The sequence below is a fragment of the Rhinatrema bivittatum genome, chromosome 2 (genome assembly GCF_901001135.1).
Source record: "Rhinatrema bivittatum chromosome 2, aRhiBiv1.1, whole genome shotgun sequence".
Lineage (NCBI taxonomy): Eukaryota > Metazoa > Chordata > Amphibia > Gymnophiona > Rhinatrematidae > Rhinatrema > Rhinatrema bivittatum.
Genome location: NC_042616.1, coordinates 256418574 through 256441628, shown reverse-complemented (window position 1 = coordinate 256441628; position 23055 = coordinate 256418574). Strand labels below are relative to the sequence as shown.

The following is a 23055-nucleotide window of genomic DNA, read 5'->3' as shown; positions in this document are numbered from 1 at the left end:
TGGTTTCACTCCGCTATCTTCAGCTTCAGCTGGGTCTTGATGTCCCTATAATGGTGGGACACCTGCTCCCCACTGCGAGGTATCCCACTTTGGCGCCTGATGTCTGCTGCAATGCTGGCCCATAGCTGCACCTTGGCTGCCTTGGATGTCTTCACTGCCAGGTTGCCAAAGAGATGGGCATAGTGGCAGAGGACACCTTCAATCAGCTGATCATTGTCCTCCTGGCTGAAGCGTATAGCACACTGCCTCACCCTTGCCTGGCTGCCTGGTTGGGGTGCCACTGCCGGAGGGGTCTCCTCCCTACCCTCACTCTCCGACCCACCGGATTCCCCACTCCCCCACCTGACCTGCACTTCCTGCTCCCTTCCCCTCTGCCCTGCCTGTCTAGCCCTACCTCTTTCCACCATTCTTTCCTGCCTCACTCTTTCCCCCTCCCCCACCCTCCTATCACTTCCCTCCTGCCTATCTCTCCCACTACCCCTGTCCCTGCTCCTGCTCCTCATACCCCTACCACTAGGTCCCTCTTCCTCCCTCCCCCTCCCCCTCTCCCTCCCCCTCCGCCTACTTTCAACTCCCCTCTTCTGTCCTCTCCTCCCACTCCTGTCAAGCTCCATCCTCCATCACACTCCTCCTCACCACCACCGCACTCCTCCTCATCACCACCACCACTGCACTCCTCCTCCTCACAACCACCACCACACTCCTCCTCCTCTTCCTCCACACAGATAAAGACAAACAGTTAACAGACCAGCTTTCACTCCAACAGATATGACAAAAGACACAGGTTAAGGGAAACAGATGACAACACAGAAGAAAACGAGACACCGCACTCAGTTATCAATATAATAGCTCAAACTGCTCCTACTTCTCCAAACACCTACCTCCACTCCAAAACACCTTCCAAACCCTCAAAGGAGGAGGGGCAGGAAGTGACCTTTTATACATGTCACATTATCGCGGGACGCGGTATTTGGTTACAATGTTTACCGCTGACCGCAAAAAGATCGCGCAGCGCACTGATTTCATTCCCCAAAGTGCGATTTCACCGTGATTTGAAAAACGTCTTCGCGATTCGCGAAAAATTCACAGCATTGCGGAAAGTGCCTTATTTGCATGGGAACACCCCTTTTACTAAGGCATGCGTTCCCCGTGCGTTATCCATGCGAAATTGGTAAATAAGGCCCTAAGGCCCTAACACAATTTGATAAATGACCCTAAGTGACTTGCCCACAGTCACAAGGTATAGCAGTGGGATTTAAACCCACTGAGCTATCCACTAGGCTACTCCTCTCCTCCATTAAAACAAACCAACTTACTTTCTACATTTTTCAGTGATAAAGCAAAAATACATTACAAGAAAAAGTAAAAATCAAAACAACTGGGAAAGCTAATCACTGATTTTAAAGAGGTCAGGTCTGTCATGGATGTTTCAGGGATAGCTATATTCTGGACTTTTCCTATCCTGTTTTCAGATGTTTTATAGTTTCACATTGTTGATCCATTCATAAGGGGAAGCTTTATGGATGACATTTTTTGGCTGCTGCATATAGGGGTGATGGTTCCAGACCTGGTCAGAGCCAGTACACAATTTACTTTGTGGTACCAAAGAAGGAGGAACCTTTTGCCCTGCTTTGAATCTGAAGCAGCTCAATAAGGCTTTGAAGGTGTTCCACTTTAGGATGGAAACTCTGAAGTCAGTTATAGTTGCAGTGTGACAAGGAGAATTCCTTATATCTTTCTCTTTATTTTGGATATATGAATTGCCTACAGCCTAGACACTAGGCGATAATCACATCACCCACTCGCTGATAGCTCTGCACTGTTCAAGATACATAGGTAAAGCCAGAACAATGATAAAGAAAACCATAATTGACAATAACAACCCATAATGAAAAATAAAAGGACAGATAGTAGAGTAGCTATATCAAATAATCTGCCAGAAAATATATGCATGATGTGGAACTTAATCAGAATAGACTTGTTAAGAGACAGCTACATATAAGCCTGCTTAAACAAAAATGTTTTCAGCAAGGTCTTAAAAGATCTGACAGATGTGCATCTGCATATCCTAATAAAACAAGGGCATCAGAAATATATTTGCCTTGCAGTAATAGGGGGGCGGGGTACTTCAGTGACAGCCACTCTCTTTTGGGTTGGACACAGCTTAAAGATCTTTTTCCAAAGTGATGGTTGTGGTGGCGGCCCTGCGCAGAGAAGGTATTTTGGTGCATCAGAGTCTGGACGTTTGATGGAGCTGAATGAAGTTGGTTCAAGAAAATCAGAGTGATGCAGTTTTTACAGGATCTGGACTGGGTTGGCAGTTTGAAAAGAGCATCTTGCTTCCCTTTTGATCTCGGGAGTACCTGAGGATTTGGTTCAACACACAGGGAAAGGTGGATCTGGTTGACAGACATAAAAATTCTGGAAGTTGCAGAATCAACTGCATGGTTTATTGATGACTCAGCTCCACTTAGTGGATTTACTTCATGTATTTGGTTCTATGGCAGCAGTCTTGGAATTTAGTGCCTTTGATAAGGGTGCACATGAAACCTTTTCAGAGGGACTTGCTCTCAGAGTGGTCTCCTCAATTTCATGAGACTCCCTCTAATGACATAAGCCAGAGAGAGAGTTTTGCTTTGGTAATTAGTATGTAAGAACCTGACAGTGGGAGTGGATCTTGAATCTCCCATTTGGATATTGGTGATCTCAGATGCCAGTCTCTGGGGCTAGGGTGCTCCCTGTATAGTGGCTCAAGGCACTTGGAATCCAGAAGAAGGCAACTGGCCCATCAATTACTTTGAAACCAGAGTGACAGCGAAGGTACTTCTTTTAGATTGCTTCCATTCTTCAGGGTCAGGCAGTCAGGATCTTGTTAGCCAATGCTATGGTAGTGGCATGTGTGATTTCCCTAGCTGGGATCAGGTGTCAGCATATGGCAGAAGAGGTAGGTGTACTGTTAAGCTGAGCAGAGAGGCTTGTAAAAGGGCTCCTCACTGCTCTTATATCTGGAGTAGAGAATGTACAAAAGAACTTTCTCAGTCATAACAGACTGGACTTCTGAGGATAGAGTCTGTTCCAGGAGCCATTCTTCCAGATTGTGTCCAGATGGGGAGAACCAGTAATGGACTTTTTCGCAGTCAGCATAAATGCATAGGTGTGAAGATTTTTCAGCTTAAAAATAATTACAGGCTCATCTGGTTTGGTTGCCCTGATTCAAGATTGGCCAATTCAGGGTTCCATCTGTGGCCTTTGGTTGGCAGAGTCTTGCAAAAGATTAATGGACATCAGGGGCTAGTGATATTGATAGATCCCAATTGGCTAAGGTGTCCTTAGTATGCGGATCTAGTGAAGATGCTGGACAGGATTCATTATTTTTGTCTTAGGATAGGAGGTTACTGTTTAATGACCAGTAGTTCATGGGGATCTGTCTCAGTTTTATCTTTCAGCTTGACCCTTGAGAGGGCTTATCTTTCTGAGAAGGATTATCTTCCAAAAAGTTTTCACATCCTTGGCATATGTGAGAGTCTGGTACTTGTTTGAGAACTGGTGCTTGGTTAGGAAGATCTCAGCTAAAAGAGCTTTGATGCTGGTTATCTTAGAATTCTTTCAGCGAGAAGTGGACATGGGTTGCCCCTTAACTCCCTAAGGTGCAGGTAGTGGGTATTGCATATTACAGAGACTGGTTGATGGGCAGAACTTTATCATTTCATCTGAATGTGTCTTACTTCCTTCAGGAAGTGAAGAATATTCAGCCTTCATAAAAGAATCAGTACCTCCTTTGGAATCAGCTAGTCATCCTTTTGAGCTTCTAATAGAGGCATTGCTTAAACTGCTTACTCTTAAGACCGTTTTCTGGTAGCAATCTGTTCTGCTAGACGAATCTTGGAACTGAAGGTTATGTTGTCTAAAGATCCCTTTCTGCATTCTCCAGACTCATGGTTCCTTTGTTTCTTCCTAAAATGGTTTTGCATTTTTCATCTTAACCAGATTGTATGTCTCCCTTCCTGCCAAATGGACTTGCGTGGAGATGAATGTGCTCAATTTCGTCATTTAAATGTTAGGAGAGTTCTGCTGCTGTAATTAAAAGTCACTAATTGTTTCATAACCTTGAAATATCATTTCCATGCATTCTACGGTAAGGTTTATGTCTATTCTGTTTAATGTTTCTCCCTTGGAAGGCCTCTGGGTTTGACTTGGGAGTGGGGGGGGTGGGGTTAAGAGAAAGTTTAGTTTATTAAAAATGTTTCTCTTAGCTTGTTACATAGAATACTGACAGGCTGAGGCCACCATGGGAGCCTATAAGGGGTGACGTCAGCCAACCTGTTAGTCTCTGTCTCCATCTGCTGGTTGGGAGCATAACCTATGCATCTGAACTGGCCTGACTGGACTCAAGGAAAGGAAATTATCAGGTAAGAATTAATTTCTTCATTACCATGTTATTTACATGTTGGAGCTATAGTAACCTTAGAGCAGTGGTTCTCAACCCAGTCCTTGGGATATACCCAGCCACTTGGGTTTTCAAGATATCCCAATGAATATACCTGATATCTATTTACATATATATATATATACATATATATATACATATATATAATGGAGGCAATACTTGCCAACCTATTTCATGTGTTTTCATTTTCAATATCCTGAAAACCCTACTGGCTGGTCCCAAGTACTGGGTTGATAACCACTGCTTTAAAGAAGTAGTTAATTGTTAGCTGACTGAGTCAATGCATTAGCAGGTAACTATGGGGAGGAGGCAGTTTCCATTCCCTGACATGTCTTCAACCCAGGACCAGAGATGCAGCAGTAGGAGTTAGGGGTGTGCATTCGTTTGCAACGTATTGGCAATCCGCAACGTATATGCCATATTTGTTGTATTCGTGGGGGTCATGAAACGTATGGCGAACCCCCATGAATACAACATATCACTAACTAATAAACCCCCACCCTCCTGACCCCCCAAGACTTGCCAAAAGTCCCTGGTGGTCTAGCGGGGTCCTCGGGCTGTCGGCTGCCAGTATTCAAAATGGCGCCGATAGCCTTTGCCCATACTGTGTCACTGGGCTACCGGTGCCATTGGTCGGCCCCTGTCACATGGTAGGATAACAAGATGGCGTCGGCCGTCCATTGCTCCTACCATGTGACAGGGGCCGACCAATGGCACCGATAGCCCCTGTGACATAGTAAGGACAAAAGCTATCGGCACCATTTTGAATACTAGCAGCCGACAGCCCGAGTGCAGGAGATTGCTCCAGGACCCCCGCTGGACCACCAGGGACTTTTGGCAAGTCTTGGGGGGGTCAGGACGGTGGGAGGTTGTAGTTAATTAAATTTAAAGGGTTGGGATGGGTTTTTTTTTGGGGAAACGAATACATATGTAACTAATGAACGAATCAGGGTCCCCCGAGAACGGATGCAGCGGATTTGGGTCCCGATGAATACGAATACCGAATAGGACGAATCCGTCCCTGCTGCACATCCCTAGTAGGAGTAGAGTGGCCTGCCTCCATCCTGCTGCATCTCTGGTCCTTTGCTCATTGTCAGCTTTGCTGCCTTACACTTTGACTTTCCAAGGTGGAGTGGATGGCTGGGGGGAGTCAGAGTCTTGGCCTTTGAAGGGATGGGTATTTTCCCTGTGCTAACAAGCTCTAATTTTGTTCCAGTTATGAAGATGGCTGTGTGAGTGGACATCTCTCTCTATTGCTCCGTTTGTTACCCTTAAGATTTCCTTTTAATTCATATCAAACTGAATTATGCCTCACTAAGTGGAAAGGGAAAGTTCAGGTTTTCCATCCGAACCCTGCATTCCCTCGGATCAGCGTTCCATCTTCGAGTATGCCATCTCTACCTCAGATTTGGGGGTTTCAAGCCCCGGTGGCATGCAGGAGATAGGTGCTCTGTTTTCACCTGGGGAAGTATCCTTGAGCCCTCCGGACCTACGACCACTGCTGCTGGCTTCTCCTCTGGGCATTGCCGACATCTCTGACGTGCCGGGTGATGACCTCATTGAGCAGCCTCAGCTGGATGGAGCTTCTGGCGTTCGGTCAGATTGGGTATCGAATTTCCTCAGTGTTCTGCAGCCAGAGGCTCCCCTGGAGAGAGGAGCAGTTGGTGGAGTTACGTTCCCGGTTTCATCGGAGGGGAACGTATGTGTGACTGGAGCTGAAGTTATTCGGCCCCCTTTAGAGATTAAAAAACTGGCCACGGTCACTCTTGAGTTGCAGATATGTCTCTCAAATTTAATGACCAATCCCGGCGCTTTAGAGACTGTTTCTCAAAAGTTGGACTCAGTCGCAAATAATCATCAGCAGATCCTTCAGGAACATTCTTCCTCTATTCAGGTTTTGGGGAATGATATTAAAAGCCTACAGCTAGAATTATACGCGAGCGTATGTCTTCCTTGAGAAGGCTAGAATCCATGGAAAACTTTTTGAGGCATTTAAATTTGCGATCATTGAACTTCCCCAAGGTTCTTGGCGAGTTACCATTGATTATGTTTAAGAGATATATGGTTGAAGCTCTCAAAATTTCTTCTGATACAATTCTGGTATTAAAGAAGATATTGTTTCTTCCTCAAAGATAGCTCTACCCAATCTTATTCTCCTAATAATGTGGTGGGTTTTTCCAATTTATCTGAATATTTAGAGAACTCCAATGTGGAAGTGACTGAAAGATCTACTTTGCTTGTTTCTTTCTTTTCTGAGCAGGATCTAAATCTTGTTATGAAATCTTATTTTAAGAGTTTATATGTTTCCTTTCATGGGGGCTTGGTCCCAGTTTATCCAGACATAGCCAGAGCTACTCAATTACGTCGCAAAGCTTTTTTGGATATGCATCTTGAAGTTATTACTTTAGGTTCAAGGTTTTTGTTACGATATCCTTGTAAATGCATAATTAAGTTACTTGATAATATGTATATGTTTTTTAGTCCAGAGCAGTTGTGGGAATTTTTGAATGCTAGAGCGTCAGTCCCTGCAGTTAATTAATAGATCATGTATGGGGTTATATTATAATGTGTATGGGGCAATTCACACAGTATTCTGGATTTATTTGTTCTTATTGTTTTCCTGTTTTTTTCCTCCCCTCCTTCCTTTTTTTCTTCTATTATGAATGAAAGATTGTTATATTTTTTTTCTTTTGCATTTGTATTAAGATATTTCTTTATATTTTTCTCTTAATTTACACTAGAAGTCTCTTTGTTACCATTCGAAAAGATTAATAAATATAAAGTTATAACTTTGTTCCGGTTAGTGCAGAGAGACCACACCTGCTAGCAGTGTACAACGTACTTCAGTGTTACGGTGGTTGTGTTCACTTCAGCATAGCTATTATAATATGGCAGCATTCTGTGTATCAATAGCCAAGCACATACTATTTTAAACTGTGATTTAATATGGGTGGTAAAGTCTTGTTAGTACATAGGCCTTTGTGACGTCCTCATCACAGCACAAGTGCAGAGAGTGCCTGGAAAAGCTTTAGGTAGGCCCAAGGGGAAAAAGAAACCCTCAGAGCAAAGTGGTACAGGAGAAAAAAACCACACCACCTAGCATGCTTTGGGGTTGGGACCTAAGAGGGAGATCTGAGGTTGGAACTTTGGATAGATGGGCGGACCAGGCTTCCTCTCACCTGAACACAGCTGGAACTATAAGAGGCCGGAAGGAAGAATGGTTTCCTCCCTTATAGTGACCACAAAGAAGAGACTGGAAAGAAGCGCACAGCAAGCTAGGCCAGGAAACCTTCTGAAGGCAGGGCTACTAGGAGGTAAGCCCCTGAAAAGATGTTACTGAGGGGAGATGACTGAAATATTGCCTAGAAAAGTTTGCCAAACAGTTGTGGGGGTGGGACAGTGCAAACCTGTCTAAAGAGAGATAGAGACTTTGTAGTCTAGGGGGTAGATTTTTTAAAAAAGCGTGATCGCGTACTTTTGTTCACGCAGCAGGCGCAAACAAAAGTACCCTGGATTTTATAAGATACGCGCATAGCCGCGCGTATCTTATAAAATCCTGGATCGGCGCGTGCAAGGCTGCCGATTTTGGGCAGCCTGCGCGCGCCGAGCCGCGCAGCCTGCCTCCGTTCCCTCCGAGGCCGCTCCAAAATCGGAGTGGCCTCGGAGGGAACTTTCTTTCGCCCTCCCCTCACCTTCCCCTCCCTTCCCCTACCTAACCCACCCCCCCGGCCCTATCTAAACCCCCCCCCCTTACCTTTGTCCTTCGATTTACGCCTGCTAGAAGCAGACGTAAATCTACGCGTGCCAGCGGACTGCTGGCACGCCATCATCCGACCCGGGGGCTGGTCCGGAGGCCTGGACCACGCCCCCGGGCCGGCGCCTCGCCCCCGGTCCTGCCCCCGAAACGCCATATCCCGCCCCCAAAACGCCGTGTCATTCGGCCCCGCCCCGACGCCCCCTTAAAAAAACCCCGGGACTTACGCGCGTCCCGGGGCTCTATGCGCGCTGGCGGCCTATGCAAAATAGGCGCGCGAGGGCCCTGCTCGGGTAAATCTGGGCGGATTTACGCGAGCAGGGCTTTTAAAATCCGCCCGTAGGTGTTTGGCTAAAAGAGGTTTTTTTTTCCCCCACACTACCACATGGGAAGTAGGGCAGCATAGCCCAGTGGGGCACAGACACTAGAAAGGGGTTTATTTTCTTCTTACTTTGTGATGAGTTTGCATGGTTAAGAAGCCCTGAGAGAGATTTTTGATCTGAAATACCATGAAAAACTCTGGAAAAGTGCATTGGAGCACAGTTAGACAGTGAAGCAGAGTTGATACAGCCTCAAAAGACACTAAAGTAGCCCAGAGAGCATGGCTGGACTGGACAAAGACTTGAGCAGTGTGAGGTAGTTAGTGGATGGGAAATTAACATAATGTCTTCAAGAGCCTAAGTGTTATTTGAGGAGTGAGTTGTGAGGATTTTCCTTGATTTTTCCAGAATTTGGATCCCAGAGTACTGCAGGGAGAAACAGGTGATGCAAGCCATATCTGTGTTCTGACAGAAAGGGATCACCGGGAGGCTGAGGACTTCACAAGGCCTCTGTGTGTTTTATGCCAGTTTCCCTGTGAAATTCTATGTTTACCTTTTTTAACTTGTGCTTGACATCGCTTTTTTACAGATTTTCAAAGGACCCAAAAAGGCCTTTGCTAACTTCTCTAATTCAGCCAAGAAAATACAAGAGTCAAGAGGCATCTTCTGCCATAATTTGCATTTGAGTAATCCAATGCGTTAGACCTATAGCTAGAGGGATATGCTAGTTTTGATTCAGCAGATTTTAATTGGTATGTGTAGTAAGAAGATATTTAAAAATTATGAACTGTCATTTAGACAAATATGCTTTAATAAATGGAGAATTTATATTGTTCTAATACATATGTGAATTTTGACTGTCTATTGAAAATGCATTTTAAAATGTTTAAAACAGAAATATTTTTAATTTGTAAGGTGGCCTGCTATTCTTTATCCTGACTCGCTTACTGGACAATATGTGAAATATGATTCAGATGGATATGTAAATAAGTATCATGTAGAGTTCCTTGGCAGTCCTCACACAAGGGCCTGGATTTCAGTGGAACATGTCAGTGCTTATCAATTATCATTTAAGGTAACTTTTCTAGCATTCTAATATGCATTATTGGAATGATTAATGTATAATGGAATATTTTATTGGAAAGGTGAAATGTTGCTATTAAATGTATACAGATTGACCATTTACATTTTTATGTACTTCAGTTGATGCTTTGTCACCCATAATTTACTCTGCAAGAAATTCTATGTCAGGAATGGCCTAAAGAGACACAAACAGGCCAGATTTTCAGGATATCCACAATGAATATGTTTGAGATGGATTTGCATGCACTGCCTCTATTGTATGCAAATCTGTTTCATCCATATTCATTGTAGATATCCTGAAAACCTGGCCTGTTCGTAGCGCTTGAGAATGGAGTTGCCCACCCCTGCTCTATGTGAATTTTAAAGGTCCATGCATGGCTTTATAAGTGCTCATAAATTTACATACCCCTCGCAGAATTTGCAAGAAACCAAGAGTGATTACCCAAATCATGACTACTATTTTTAATGTAATGTGTTTCAAATGAAACTATTATTCATCACAGAATAGTACAATCATTAAACAAACCATAGCAATACAAGAAATAATAAAATGGTCCTATTCAAAAGATTGCCTACCCTTAGTTCTTAATATTGTATTTTGCCCCCTTTTGCATCTATGAAGGCTTGCAGTCTTTTGTGATAGTTGTGAATGAAATCCTTTATTTTCTCATGTGGTAAAGCTGCCCATTCCGCTTGGTAAAAAGCCTCCAGATCCTGTAAAGTCTTTGAACTGCATGTTTGAGTTCTCTCCAAAGTGGCTCAATGATATTGAGGTCAGGAGACTGTGATGGCCACTCCAGAACCTTCACTTTCTTCTGCTGCAGCCACTGAATGGTCGACTTGGCCTTCTGTTTCAGATCACTATCATGTTGTAAAGTCCAAGTGCGCTTCTTGCGCAGCTTCCTGGCTGATGAATGCAAATTCTCCTCCAGTATTTTCTGAAAAAATGCTGCATTCATCCTGCCATCAGTTTTGACTAAATTTCTTGTGCCACTGTAGCTCACACCCACCCCGCCCCCCTGCCCAAAACAGCAGAAACCCACCTCCATACTTCACGGTAGGGATGGTATGCTTCTTTTCATAGGCCTTGTTGATTCTTCTCCAAACATAGTAAGTCCATAAAGTTCAATTTTGGTCTCATCACTCCAAATCATTTTGTTCCAGAAGTTTTGAGGATTCTCTAGGTGCTGTTTGGCATATTGTAAGTGGGCTGTTTTGTGGCATTGGTGGCAACTCTACAATGCAGCCCATTGTTGTCCAAATATTTCTTTATTTTGCATGCTGAAACACCCACACCACTTTGTTTCAGAGAAGCCTGTATTTCAGTAGAAGTTGCTTGTGTATTTTCCTGTGTATCCTGACAAATTTTCCTGGTAGTTGTGTCTGAAATCTTTCTTGGTCTATCTGATTGTGGCTTAGTATTAACAGAACCCATAATTTTCCACTACTTCATTAGAGTTTGAATAGTACTGATTGGCATTTTCAAATTTTGGATATCTTTTTATATCCTTTTCCTGATTTATAAAGTTGAACTACTTTTGCTCGCAGATCCTTTGACAGTTCTTTTGCTTTTCCCATAGATAAGCAGGGATGAAATAACCCTGCTGTCTGGGGAACGTCCTCTGGACAGCCAGGTAGCGGAGCTTCTCTTAGCTGTTAGAGTTCTTAGCAAGTGCACTTGCGTGCTAGTTCCTGCGCAGCCCCAGTCTGCCTCAGTCCATTTTTTTCCATGCCTCTGGTCGCATGCGGAGCTCTCTCGTTCTTTTCTAAGGAAAAAAAAAATCTTCAAAAAGAACATCAGCATCATGCCGCGGCCGCCTGGCTTCAGAGTTTGCTAGTGAGGCAAGATCATGTTCGTGATGATGACCATTAGCGATGTTATCTCTGCCTCAGTCCAAACCATGATCAGGCCGCTTGCAGGGACTGCAGATGTAAAACTAAAAGAGGCAGCATCGGGCTCCTGCGCCCCCAGCACCAGGTCAGCCAAGCCATCACCAGGACCCAGTTGGGCCAGCCAGGCTTCAAAACACAAAAGGGCCTGTTCTATTGGACCTTCGGGTCTCCCCAGGCCGCCACTGAAGCGTGCTCCCCTCGCCATGACACGGAGTTTCAAGAGATAAATCACTGCTGTCGACGCGGCCACTGGTGCCGGCGAGCGCCGATCCTCTGACGCACTGACACCGGTGCATCGAAGCATTGGACACACGACCACGTGTTGAAGCATGCCTCCAAGCATATGAAAGCATCAATGCACCAAAGTAAGACAACACCGACCCCGATGCCATCGATGCAATGTCTTCGAGGACCCTTGCACCGTCCCCGTGACCAGTCCACACCAGTGGGGAGAAGCGCACAAGAGACCAGTCACCCCTCCTGGTGGTCGATTCCAACCTAGAGCCTGCCTCTGACTATGACTCCACTGGATCTTCAAGATCTTCTGGGACTACTTGGGCTTGTCCTCAGCCTCTAGGCACAGACGACCCACTTCACATCTCCAGGAGCCCTTAACCAAACGGGACAAGCGGCCCCCCAAAGAAGTTCCGACAGGGCATCGTCTGTGGGGTCTGGACTCTGATATTCTTCTGTCAGCGTTACCACCACGGGGCAATCCGAAAGGTCTGCACTTGTCCCCTAGGATACCCTGGCATCACAGGCCATGTCACAGATCTCCATGATCTTGTCCCAGTTCCTCTCCACAGTGGAACAGCAGGGCAGGCACTCCAACACGGCCCCTCTCGAGGCTCCTCCTTCGCCACAGGATAGCCTTAGCCCAAGGCCTTGTTCCACAAGTCCACACTGTCCGGGCTCTCCACCCAGGGAAGGCTCACCTCATCAGCCTCCATCTACCTCTCTCGGATCCTCAACTGGCTACCTGTCTGACCCCCTGGAGGATCAGCGGGAACCGATATCCCCTCCAGAAGATCTTTCGTATTCAAAATTTGTGGAGAAAGTGGGACACAGATTGAAGATCGAGACCAGGAAGATACCGGACCCCAGGGTGGAGGTCCTCTGCATTTTAAAGATTTTTGAGGCACCATCGGAACCCACTGCCTTGCCCTCTCATGCAGTCCTGGACACCGTCATGACCAGGGCATGTCCACCCATGTTCTGCAAGACCGACCTCAAATTCTGCATGAGGCAATCACCATTCTATAATGCTTTACAACTACCCCATGCCTTTGTCGTGGTTGAATCCTCCATGCAAAGGGCAAAAAAGTCACAGCTACACTCCAACACCCCCCTGGGAAAGGATTCTAAATACGTGGATGATTTGGGCAAGTGGGTCTTTCAATCGGGCATGCTGAATGCAAAGATCCAACTGCACCAATTCTATATCACTCATTATCTTTGAGTGTTTACAATCTCTGAAGTCCCTGTTGCAGGAGGCTTCCCTGGATAATCGCCTGCCGGATCAGTTTCATGACTTGGAAGAAGGTCTATGGCATTTACTCTGCACCATCTACGAGGCCTTTGACACGTCTGCCTGATCCACAGCGAATGGCATCGCAGCTCGCCTTCTAGCGTGGCTCCAGGCAAGTTCAATACAGGAAGATGTACGAAAAGTTGGCAGACCTATGTCTTCCAGACAATTTATTTGGGGGCATTACGCGAGACAGTGGGGCAACTTAAGGAGCAAAGGTGGCTGTGATGTCGCTGATGACGCCTTTGGACTCTGCATCCTCCAGGCGTTACTACCCTGGCTACAGGAAACCTTACTTCCAAAGATGTTCCTATCGGTTTTATCTACCCTGCCGTCCACAGCCTTATCCATCGGCTCAACTGCAGCCACCTCAGCAGCTGACACTTCACCAATGCCAGCGTCCCCCACGGCAATCCCGCCCTCCCCAGGGCAACAATACCTCCAAGCCCACTCAAGGTTTTAGAGAAGGTGGGGCCACTTCTACCGCTACCAATGGGAGGGAGACTTACCCACTTCCTCGCATCGTGGGAAGCGATCACCTCCAACGGTTGGGTGTTGAAGATAATCAGAGGAGGCTACTCGCTGAACTTCATATCCGTACCATCTCTCCCACACATAGTACATCTAAGGCAGGTCAACTCGCGAAGCAGTCAACCCCTGCAAGAGGAGATCACCAGGCTGCTTCTTCAGTGATCCATCTGCAAAGTCCCTGGCTCCCAGTTTCATCAGGGATTTTACTCCCAATACATCCTCATTCCCAAGAAATTGGGGGGCCTACGTCCCATTCTGGACCTCCGGGCTCTCAACAGATTCCTGGCCTGAGAGAAGTTCAAGATGACTTCCCTCAAGTCCATCCTGCCTTTCCTCCACCCCAATGACTGGATGTGCTCGCTCGACATCAAGAATGCTTACGCCCATATTCCTATGCACCCTGTGCCCTGGCGGTACCTATGCTTCACAGCCAATGGCCGCCACTTCCAGTACAAGGTGCTCCACTTTGGCTTCTCATCAGCCCCGAGGATCTTCACAAAATGCCTAGCGGTAGCAGTGGTACACCTCCGGAAACAGGGAATCCAGCTGTTTCCTTACCTGGACGACTGGCTTCTAGTGGCCCCCAACCCTCCCACCCTGCACAGCAACCTACTAGTGACTATTCGCTGTCTGGACAGCCTGGGATTGCTCATTAATTACAAGAAGTCCAACCTACAGCCTTCTCAGACCCTACAATTTATCGGGGCCATCATCAACATGAGACTCGACAGAGCATTCCTTCCGGTCTCCAGGTCCCTCACCCTCTGATCCCTGGCTGTTCATCTCCACAGAGCCACCAGTGCCTCTGCTTGACAAATCCTGACAATCGTGGGACACATGGCTGCATCTATCTATTTAGTCCCACACACCCGCCTACACGTGTGCTGCCTCCAGTGGGGCTTGAAATCCCAATGGAACCAATTCCACCATCCCCTCTCCAAGCACGTCCTCCTCAAACGCAGTATGAAACAGGACTTACGGTGGTGGATGGAACAGTCAGTACTTGCAATGGGAGCACCTCTCCACCCCCTGATCCATCACGTAGTTCTCACCACCGATTTGTCAAACAAGGTATGGGGCGCCCAGCTTCAAACCCAGGGTCTGTGGTCCATTTGAGAGCGGGCGCAACAGATTAACCTCCTGGAGCTTCGAGCCATCAGCTACTCTCTTCACACCTTTGAGACCTTTCTTCCAGGAAAGACAGTGATGGTCCACACGAACAACCAAGTCACAATGTTCTACATCAACAAGGAAGGAGGGTCCGATTTTTGGAGGTTGTGCGAGGAAGCGGTCCAGATCCTGGAATAGGCGGAATGCCGCTCCATAACCTTGCAAGCCACATATCTACCGGGCATACAAAACTCCAGCGAAGACAGACTAAGCAGAATTTTCCACCCTCATGAGTGAGAACTTCCGCAGGACGTGGCGGAAAGACTCTTTCAAATCTGGGGTCTTCCTCGCATCGATCTTTTTGCTATGGAACGAAACCAAAAGGTGCAGACCTTCTGCTTGGTGTACCCCAGAACCCAGCATCTGACACAAGATTTGTTCCTCATCTCCTGGACGGAGGGTCTTCTATAATCTTACCCTCCCATACCTCTAATCGCACGGACAGTCCAGAAATGCATTGCAGATAAGGCCGATCTTATCCTCATAGTGCCAGTATGGCCGAGAAAACCTTGGTACGCGTATCTAGTTCGACTGTCCATAGACAAACCAATACCGCTCGGCCACAGCTCAGACCTACTCACCCAGAAAGGGGGTTCACTGTTGCACCCCCTCTGTTCCTCTCTGTATCTCACTGCCTGGAGATTGAACAGGTGGTACTCAATCACTTAAACCTATCCCCACAACTTCAGGACATCCTGGTCTCCGGGAAACCCTCCACGAGGAGAAACTTATCAAAGGAAATGGATCCAATACTCCTCTTGGTGTGCAGAGCATGGAGTGGACCCATTCTCCTGTACTCCAGAATGATTGCTGGACTACCTTCACCTTCTCTACCAAGCGGGACTGGTAACGGTGTCTGTCCGAGTCCACATAAGTACCATTGCAGCCTACCATCATCTGCATAATGGTGCACCAGTTTCCTACCACCCTTTAATCTCCAGGTTCGTGAAGGCTATCCTGCGGCTGCGACCATCCATCCGCAAATCTCCAGTTCCATGGGACCTTAACATGATTCTGGAACAGTTAATGCTACCACCCTTTGAACCTATGGACAATTGCCATCCACGATACCTCTCCTGGAAGGTGCTCTTCCTCGTCGCTGATCCTCCTCTCAGTTCCAAGGAGGATCTGGTCACCCCTCCTTCCTCCTAATCGGTGTTGGCATCTGCAGTGTTTGAGGAGAATCTCAAGAGGCGAGTACAGCTGGCAGTCGAGCGGGCAATGCAGGACATTGGTCCTGAGGCACCGGAACTGGCACTGTCTGTCTTGGAGTCTCTGTTGGAGAAACTCCATGCCCTCATCAGCACGTTACCAACCTAGCTGGCATCAGTTCGTGGGTTAGCATTGGAGCCCGTTGGAGCACCGCAGCCTTCCCCTACCAATACAGTGGTTGTTGCCGGTTCCTCAGAGAAGGAAGCTTCACTTAGGATGGCCGAGACGTCGAGCCTGCAGCCCCCCATCCAACTCTGCCAATGCATGCACCTCTGGACAAAGGCCGAGTTTCCAGCGCCCCCATCCCCTGTCGATGTCAGTGAGGATGAGGGCCCCTATGACTCCTGGGAGGATGATACCATGGTGTCCTCTACTGATGGTTCTGAGGGTCTTTCCTCAGACCCTTCTCCTCCAGAGGAGCGAAGAAGGTCTCTGCCTGTGGACCTAATCTTTGGAGGTTTTGTTTGGTTCATGGCAGAGGCCATCCCTTTTCAGTTGCTAACAGGAGGATGCCAGGCACAAAATACTTGAATCCTCCAGTTCGTGGAGCCTCCTAAGGAGGTCATGGAAGTCCTGGTGCATGACACCCATAAGGAGTTACTGCTGAGGATGTGGGGGACACCCCTTCACGGTGCCTCCCATGAATAAGAAGGCTGATGGGGTTTACCTTGTTCAGAAGGCTCCTGTTTTCGATAAGCAACAGCTTCCCCACCAATCGATGGTAGTCAAATCCATTCTCGAGAGTGCCAAGCAGTCTTGGACTCATTCCTTAGTGCCCCCGGGAAGCATCCCAGAGTGATGGACACTCTTGGGGGAGAGGTTTTTCAGGGAGCCATGCTCACTACCCACATAGCTACCTACAAGCTGTACATGAGCTAGTACTCGGGGGACATCTGGAAGCATTTGCAGGAGGTAACCAAGCAGTTGCCTCAGCAGCAGCAGGACACCCTCATGTTGCTGATGCATAAGGGCCTGGAGTGTGGAAAACACGAGGTCTAAGACCTATGATTTTTTCAAAATGGCATCGAGGGTCTTTGCAGCAGGAATCGGCGCCCGCAGAATGGCATGGCTGCGGTCCACAGATCTCTGACCAGAGGTATAGGAAAGACTCACTGATGTGCTATGTACTGGGGAGAATCTCTTCGGAGTTAGGGTGAGGGATGCTGTGGCCCAACTCCAGGATCCTCCAACAACTCTCCGCAGGCACTCAGGACCCATCCTCCTCTGCTAGGAGGTCGGTGAGATTGGAGCAGCAGAAGTATTATCCTCTGCACCCTCGCTCCTGTCACCAACATCAGAGCTCCCGTAGCTGACCCAGGCAGCAGAGAGCTCCAAGGCCCAGTCGGTATCTCAGTCAACTCCAGGGTTTTGATTGTGTTTTAGGGAGCATAGTCCAGTTACCCATATCCAGGGCTATGGATCCACTGGTTGGGGGCAGGCTGCGGTTCTTTTGTGAACCAGTGCAAGGTATAACTTCAGACCAGTAGGTTCTTTGCATCATCTGTCAAGGGTTCCAATTGATCCTGTTGGATGCCCTGCCAAATTGGTCTCCAACCCCCATTTTGCGGGTAGTTAGAGCATCAGAAGGTACTACTAATGGAGCTCTCCTCCCTCTTAATGGCCAGAGCAGTTGAGCCTGTTCTACCAGGGCAAAGAGGGTGGGGATTTTACTCCTGGCAATTCCTGATTCCAAAGAAAACAGGAGCACTCTGTCTCATTCTAGATCTAAGTTCAAGATGGTTTCCTGGGCACCTTGATCCCCCCTTTTACAAAAAGGGGACTGGCTATGCTCCCTCATTCTAAAGGATATGTACACCCACATCGAGATCTTCCCAAATCACCAGAAGTATCTCTAATTCGTAGTGGAAACAGCACTTCCAGTATCGAATGTTGCCATTTGGGCTTGCATCAACCCCACGGTTCTTTACAAAATGCCTGGCTGTGGTGGTGGTGCACCTTCGCAGGCTGGGGATGCATGTTTTCCCTTATCTGGACGATTGGCTGGTAAAGAGCACATCTCAGACAGGGGCTGTCAAGTCCATGCTCTTGACCATCCGGGTGTTTTGGAATCATCAACTACCCAAAGTCCCATCTCAGCCCATCACTTCAATTGGAATTCATAGGAGCCCTGCTAGACACCACTCAGGCCAGGCCTTCCTGCTGCATCAATGGACAATCAGATTCCTGATGACTGTTGCAGCAGAGATTCAGCAGAGCCAGCAGGTATCAGCCTGGAACATATATTGAGGTTGTTGGACCATATGGCCACAACCATTCATGTCACTCCCATAGCACGATTATACATGTGCAAAGCCCAATGGACCCTGAAATCACAGTGAAGCTAGGCCATGCAGATCCTCTAGATTGCATCCAAGTCACCTCACCTCTACAGTACTCCTTGGCCTGGTGGTGTGTATTTTCGAATCTAGAATGGGGGATCTCTTTCCAAGGTCCTCATACCCAAATTGTCCTAACCACAAATGCTTCCTTCTTGGGCTGGAGAGCTCGTGTAGATGGGTTAAGCACACAGGTTCTCTGGTCTGCCCAGGAACACTGTTGCCAAATCAATTTCCTGGAACTCCGGGTGGTCAGGTACGCGCTATGAGCTTTCAGAGATTGGCTTACAAACAAAGTTGTCCTGATTCAAACCAACAACCAAGTGGCGATGTGGTATGTCAAAAAGCAGGGAGGTATGGGGTCGTACTTCCTGTGTCAGGAAGCGGTTCAGATCTGGTCATGAGCCCTGTCCCACGGGATGGTGCTCAGGGCTTATGTACCTGGCCGGAGCAGAGAATGTGTTAGCGGACAGACTGAGTCGTGCCTTTAGACCCATGAATGGTCTCTGGACCAAGGGGTTGCAGATCTAATATTCTGCCTCTGGGGAAGCCCAGACATTGATCTCTTTGTGTCCCCTTGCAGCAGAAAGGTATGTCTGTTTTGTTCCCTGTATAGAATGGACGGCAAACCAGCCTCAGATGGCATTGACACAAATGTCTTCTGTACACATATCCTCTGATTCTCTTAGTAGTGATGACTCTCTTGAAGCTTTGCGAGAACATGGAGACTATGATCCTCGTAGCCCCTTATTAGCCAAGAGAGGTCTGTTTTCCACTCCTTTAGGAGTTGTCCATTCGGAGGCCTCTTCGGCTTCTAGTGAACAGGAACCTGTTGCAGCAGGGACCTGTCCTTTTCAAAGATCCAACTCTGTTTTTTCTTATGGTATGGCCTTGAAACGTGGGCCCTTGCTTGATGAAAAATGGATATTCTGTGACAGTAATTTCCACCTTGCTAATGACTAGAAAGCTCTCTACATCCTTGGCCATACGTGCGAGTTTGGAGAGTGTTTGAAGCCTAGGGTTAGGATTGAGCTATTCCTTGGTCAAGATTCGGTTTATTTTGGAATTTTTGCAGGATGGCTGGAATAAAGACTTGGCTCTTAATTCCTTAAAGGTTCAAGTAGTGGCTCTCCCCTGTTTCAGGGGACCTGTAAATGGTGGATCCTTGTCAGCTCATCCTGATGTGGCCCGTTTTCTGAAAAGAATGAAACATCTTTGTCCTCCTTTGCAGTTTCCGGTGCCCCTAAGGAATCTTAATTTGGTCTTGGATTTTTTGGCAGGCCCTATGTTTAGACCTCTGCATACTCTGTCCTTGCAGTTGCTGACTTTGAAAACGGTGTTCCTTGAGGCAATTTGTTCGGCGCATAGGGTTTCCGAATTGCAGATTTTGTCTTGCCAGGAGCCTTTCTCCAGGTGACTCCAGGGGAGGCACAGCTGTGTACTGTTTCTTCATTCTTACTGAAGGTGTTCTCTCAATTTCACTTGAATCAGATCATCTCCCTGCCATCTCTGGACAAAGATCAAGTTGCAGAGGAGCATCATCTGTTGTGAATCTTGGACATCAAGAGGCATATTATCAGGTATGTGGAGGTTACTGAACCTTTGTGGAAGTCGGATTGCCTGTTTGTTCTTCACGGCAGTGCTAGGTAGGGAGAACCAGCCTTGCGGGTTACTATAGATCACTGGATTAAAGAGGTAGTCATGGCTGCATACATGAATGCTGGGAAGCCATTACCTAGTCAGGTACAGGCTCATTCCATGGGCTCAGGCAGTGTCATGGGCAGAAGTTAGATTGTTGTCTCCCTTCAACATTTGCCGAGGTGCGACATGGTCCTCCTTACACGCCTTTTCCTGGATGTTCAGACCAGGGAAGTTGTGGCTTTTGTGCATGCAGTTTTATCTGGACCGCGGGCAGCCTCCCGCTCTATTAGGGAGTAGCTTGGGTACATCCCACTTGTTCTGGATTCATCTGACTGGAAGCTAAGAAATGAGAAATTACTACTTACCTGATAATTTCCTTTTCTTTATGACAGTTAGATGAATCCAGCTTCCCTCCCTTGGCTGCCTAATGATTGCATAATGATTCTCCTGTGTTACAGGGGTTACTGGTAAGTGTTACTCCAGTCCCTAGACTAGTATTATTGCATTCTTGTTTGCGTACAATGTTGCCTGTTGGCTAAGTATTGCAATGGTTATCTGTTTTTAATCATGTGTTTTGCTAGTCTGTCCACAGTTGCTTTTGAAGACAATACTGGCAGGCTGATGTCACTGCAGGGCTACATGTACTGTGACATCAGTTTGCTTCATCTCCATTTGCTAGTAGGAGTGCATAAACCCACTTGTTCTGGATTTATCTGACTGCCCTAAAGAAAAGGAAATTATCAGATAAGTAGTAATTTCTCAATCTCTCTTGTAATCTCCATTCTAATTTGTTTAGGAGATGGCAAAATCATGATCTCTTGGTGTATTGATCTGCAGGATTGCATGGATTGACATGGAACTACTAGGCATGACAAATAAAGTGGAGTCCCAAATCAAAGAGCTTTAAATGCCAAACATCCAATTTTAAATTGTATGCATAAAGAGATCACGAGTCAATGAAGGTCAGCCAAGAATGGTGTCACATGATCATACTTAGGTTTATTGAAATTTATTTTGGCTGCTGTATTTTGAACCAACTATAGTCTTCTAATCTGAGTAGTAGTAAATCCATGGAATAGAGACTTAAAATAATCTAGATGACTGAAAATCAGGGAATGCGTAAGCAACTTCACATCAGCTGCATCAAGATATGATTTAAGCTAGTGAATAAAGCTTGCTGATTATGCCCGGGTTCAATCCCCGGCTTCTCCACCATTGCTGAACATACTGATGGTGTGTCTGCTGATGGAAAAATACCAGAAACACAAACCTGAGACCTTAAATGCCAGACTCTGAAGAAGAAAGCTATAAACTGTCTTTGCAGGAATTCACAGACACCGGTAGAAGCAACAAAGTAAGCCACAGGATGGCAGGAGATAACTCGGAGGGTACGAAGCAAATAGTCTGTGGGAAGGAATGCGAAGGGGGAGATAAGATAAGGGGAGACAAATAACAGCTGCTTGTAAGCAGACAGCGTAAATGATTAGTGGTGTGAAGCATGCAAGCAGAAATCAGATGATCTGCTGACTTTGTTTTTTAACCTATATAAGCAGAGCTGGTATGTAGTAGGGGTTAGCAAGGAATCTGTACCACAGCCAGCGCTGTGCTATTTACTATAACGTAAGTATATTTTTGCTTCCCGTATGTATCGCTCTCTGTTTGTTTATACACAGTATATGATTTACATTAAAGAATAATAACGAAAAGTAGAATCAGAGTTGTTCTTTTAAACAATTTTAACATTGAGTTGGACCTTTTCAACAAGCTAAAAAAGAAATAGGATTTTTTCATCAAGTTTGATAGATAAACTGAGAAGGATAAAGAAGAGTCTAAGCTAACCCATAAAATAGTAGCAACTTCTTAAAGCTGAATAGTTTCTCCACCCATTAGCAGAACAGGTAATATATCACACTTCACTCTTTTACTAAAGCATATTGCCTCCAATTTAGAAGGATTGACTTTATGTTTGGAAGAACATAACCACTGGGATACTAAAGTGAGACAGTTGTTAAATTCTGCAAGCTAAAACTTTGAATCAAAATGGCAAAGAGAGCTAAGTAAAGGTTAAGAACTGGAGAAAGCACTGATCCCTGAGGGACACCACAATCTAAATCAATTAGTAAAGAGGAAGTGGAATTTCTTACCACTTGATAGACTATCTGTTAAAAATTTATTTATTTATTTATTTATTTATTATTTTTATTATACCGAGTTTCATGATATGAATCACATCAACCCGGTTTACAATTAACAATGTGAATAACTGCAGAGAGTAACATGGTAGAAACATTTCCCAATTCGACATCAAATATAATAAGAAACTTAACAAATATAATAAGAAATATAACAAATATAACAAATATAATATAATATAATATAATATAATATAATATAATATAATATAATATATAATATAATATATAATAATATATAAAATAATAATATATAATATAATATAATATAATATAATATAATAATAAAATATAATAATAATATAATATAATAAGAAACTTAACAAATAAAAAAATGATCTGAGCCATTTCAAGGCCGAGTCTATGATCCCAATACCCTGCAATTGATTCAATAATATTGTGTGATCCACCATATCAAATGCTGAGCTCACGTCTAAACAAACCATGATAACAGCTTTTCTATTATCCAAATGCTGACTCATCTCATTCAAAACAACAACAATGCACTAATATGTTTTTGAGGGATATAATACTACTATCAAATGAACACGATATCACCTCCAATATTCGAGTTAAACCATTTACTATTGCTAAATGATTTCATAAGATGATTATATCTAACCAGTTGTTTGTTATTATTTATTCCTGGAGGGTATCTTGTTTAATATCAGTGGCCACTCTTGTGTGGCGAGAACAACGGAAGATGCGGCAAAATTCTTATGACAGCATGATATTGAAATAAAAATGCACCCACCGGGCGGGTAAAACACCGGACGAGTTGAGGCTCCAAGATGGCAGAGAGTTGGTAAGGGCAGGAAATGCCTGAGAAGGCAGGATGTATTAGTACTCCAGCAGAGAATATCACCACTTGACTTTCAAGCTGGACTTACAGACTATGTTTCTGCAATGCCCAGGGGGCTGAATTTACTGATCGCGTTATATATGATT

General features: G+C 45.7%; 1 protein-coding gene across 1 annotated transcript in view; it reads left to right on the top strand.

Annotated features, from left to right (window-relative positions):
* The window catches only part of ZCWPW2 (zinc finger CW-type and PWWP domain containing 2), a 197793-nt gene that overhangs the window by 43609 nt on the left and 131129 nt on the right, over nt 1–23055 (top strand). The window contains exon 3 of the mRNA XM_029587073.1: nt 9437–9596. Coding sequence (XP_029442933.1) covers nt 9437–9596 — 160 coding nt within the window. The remainder of the gene's footprint in view (nt 1–9436; nt 9597–23055) is intronic.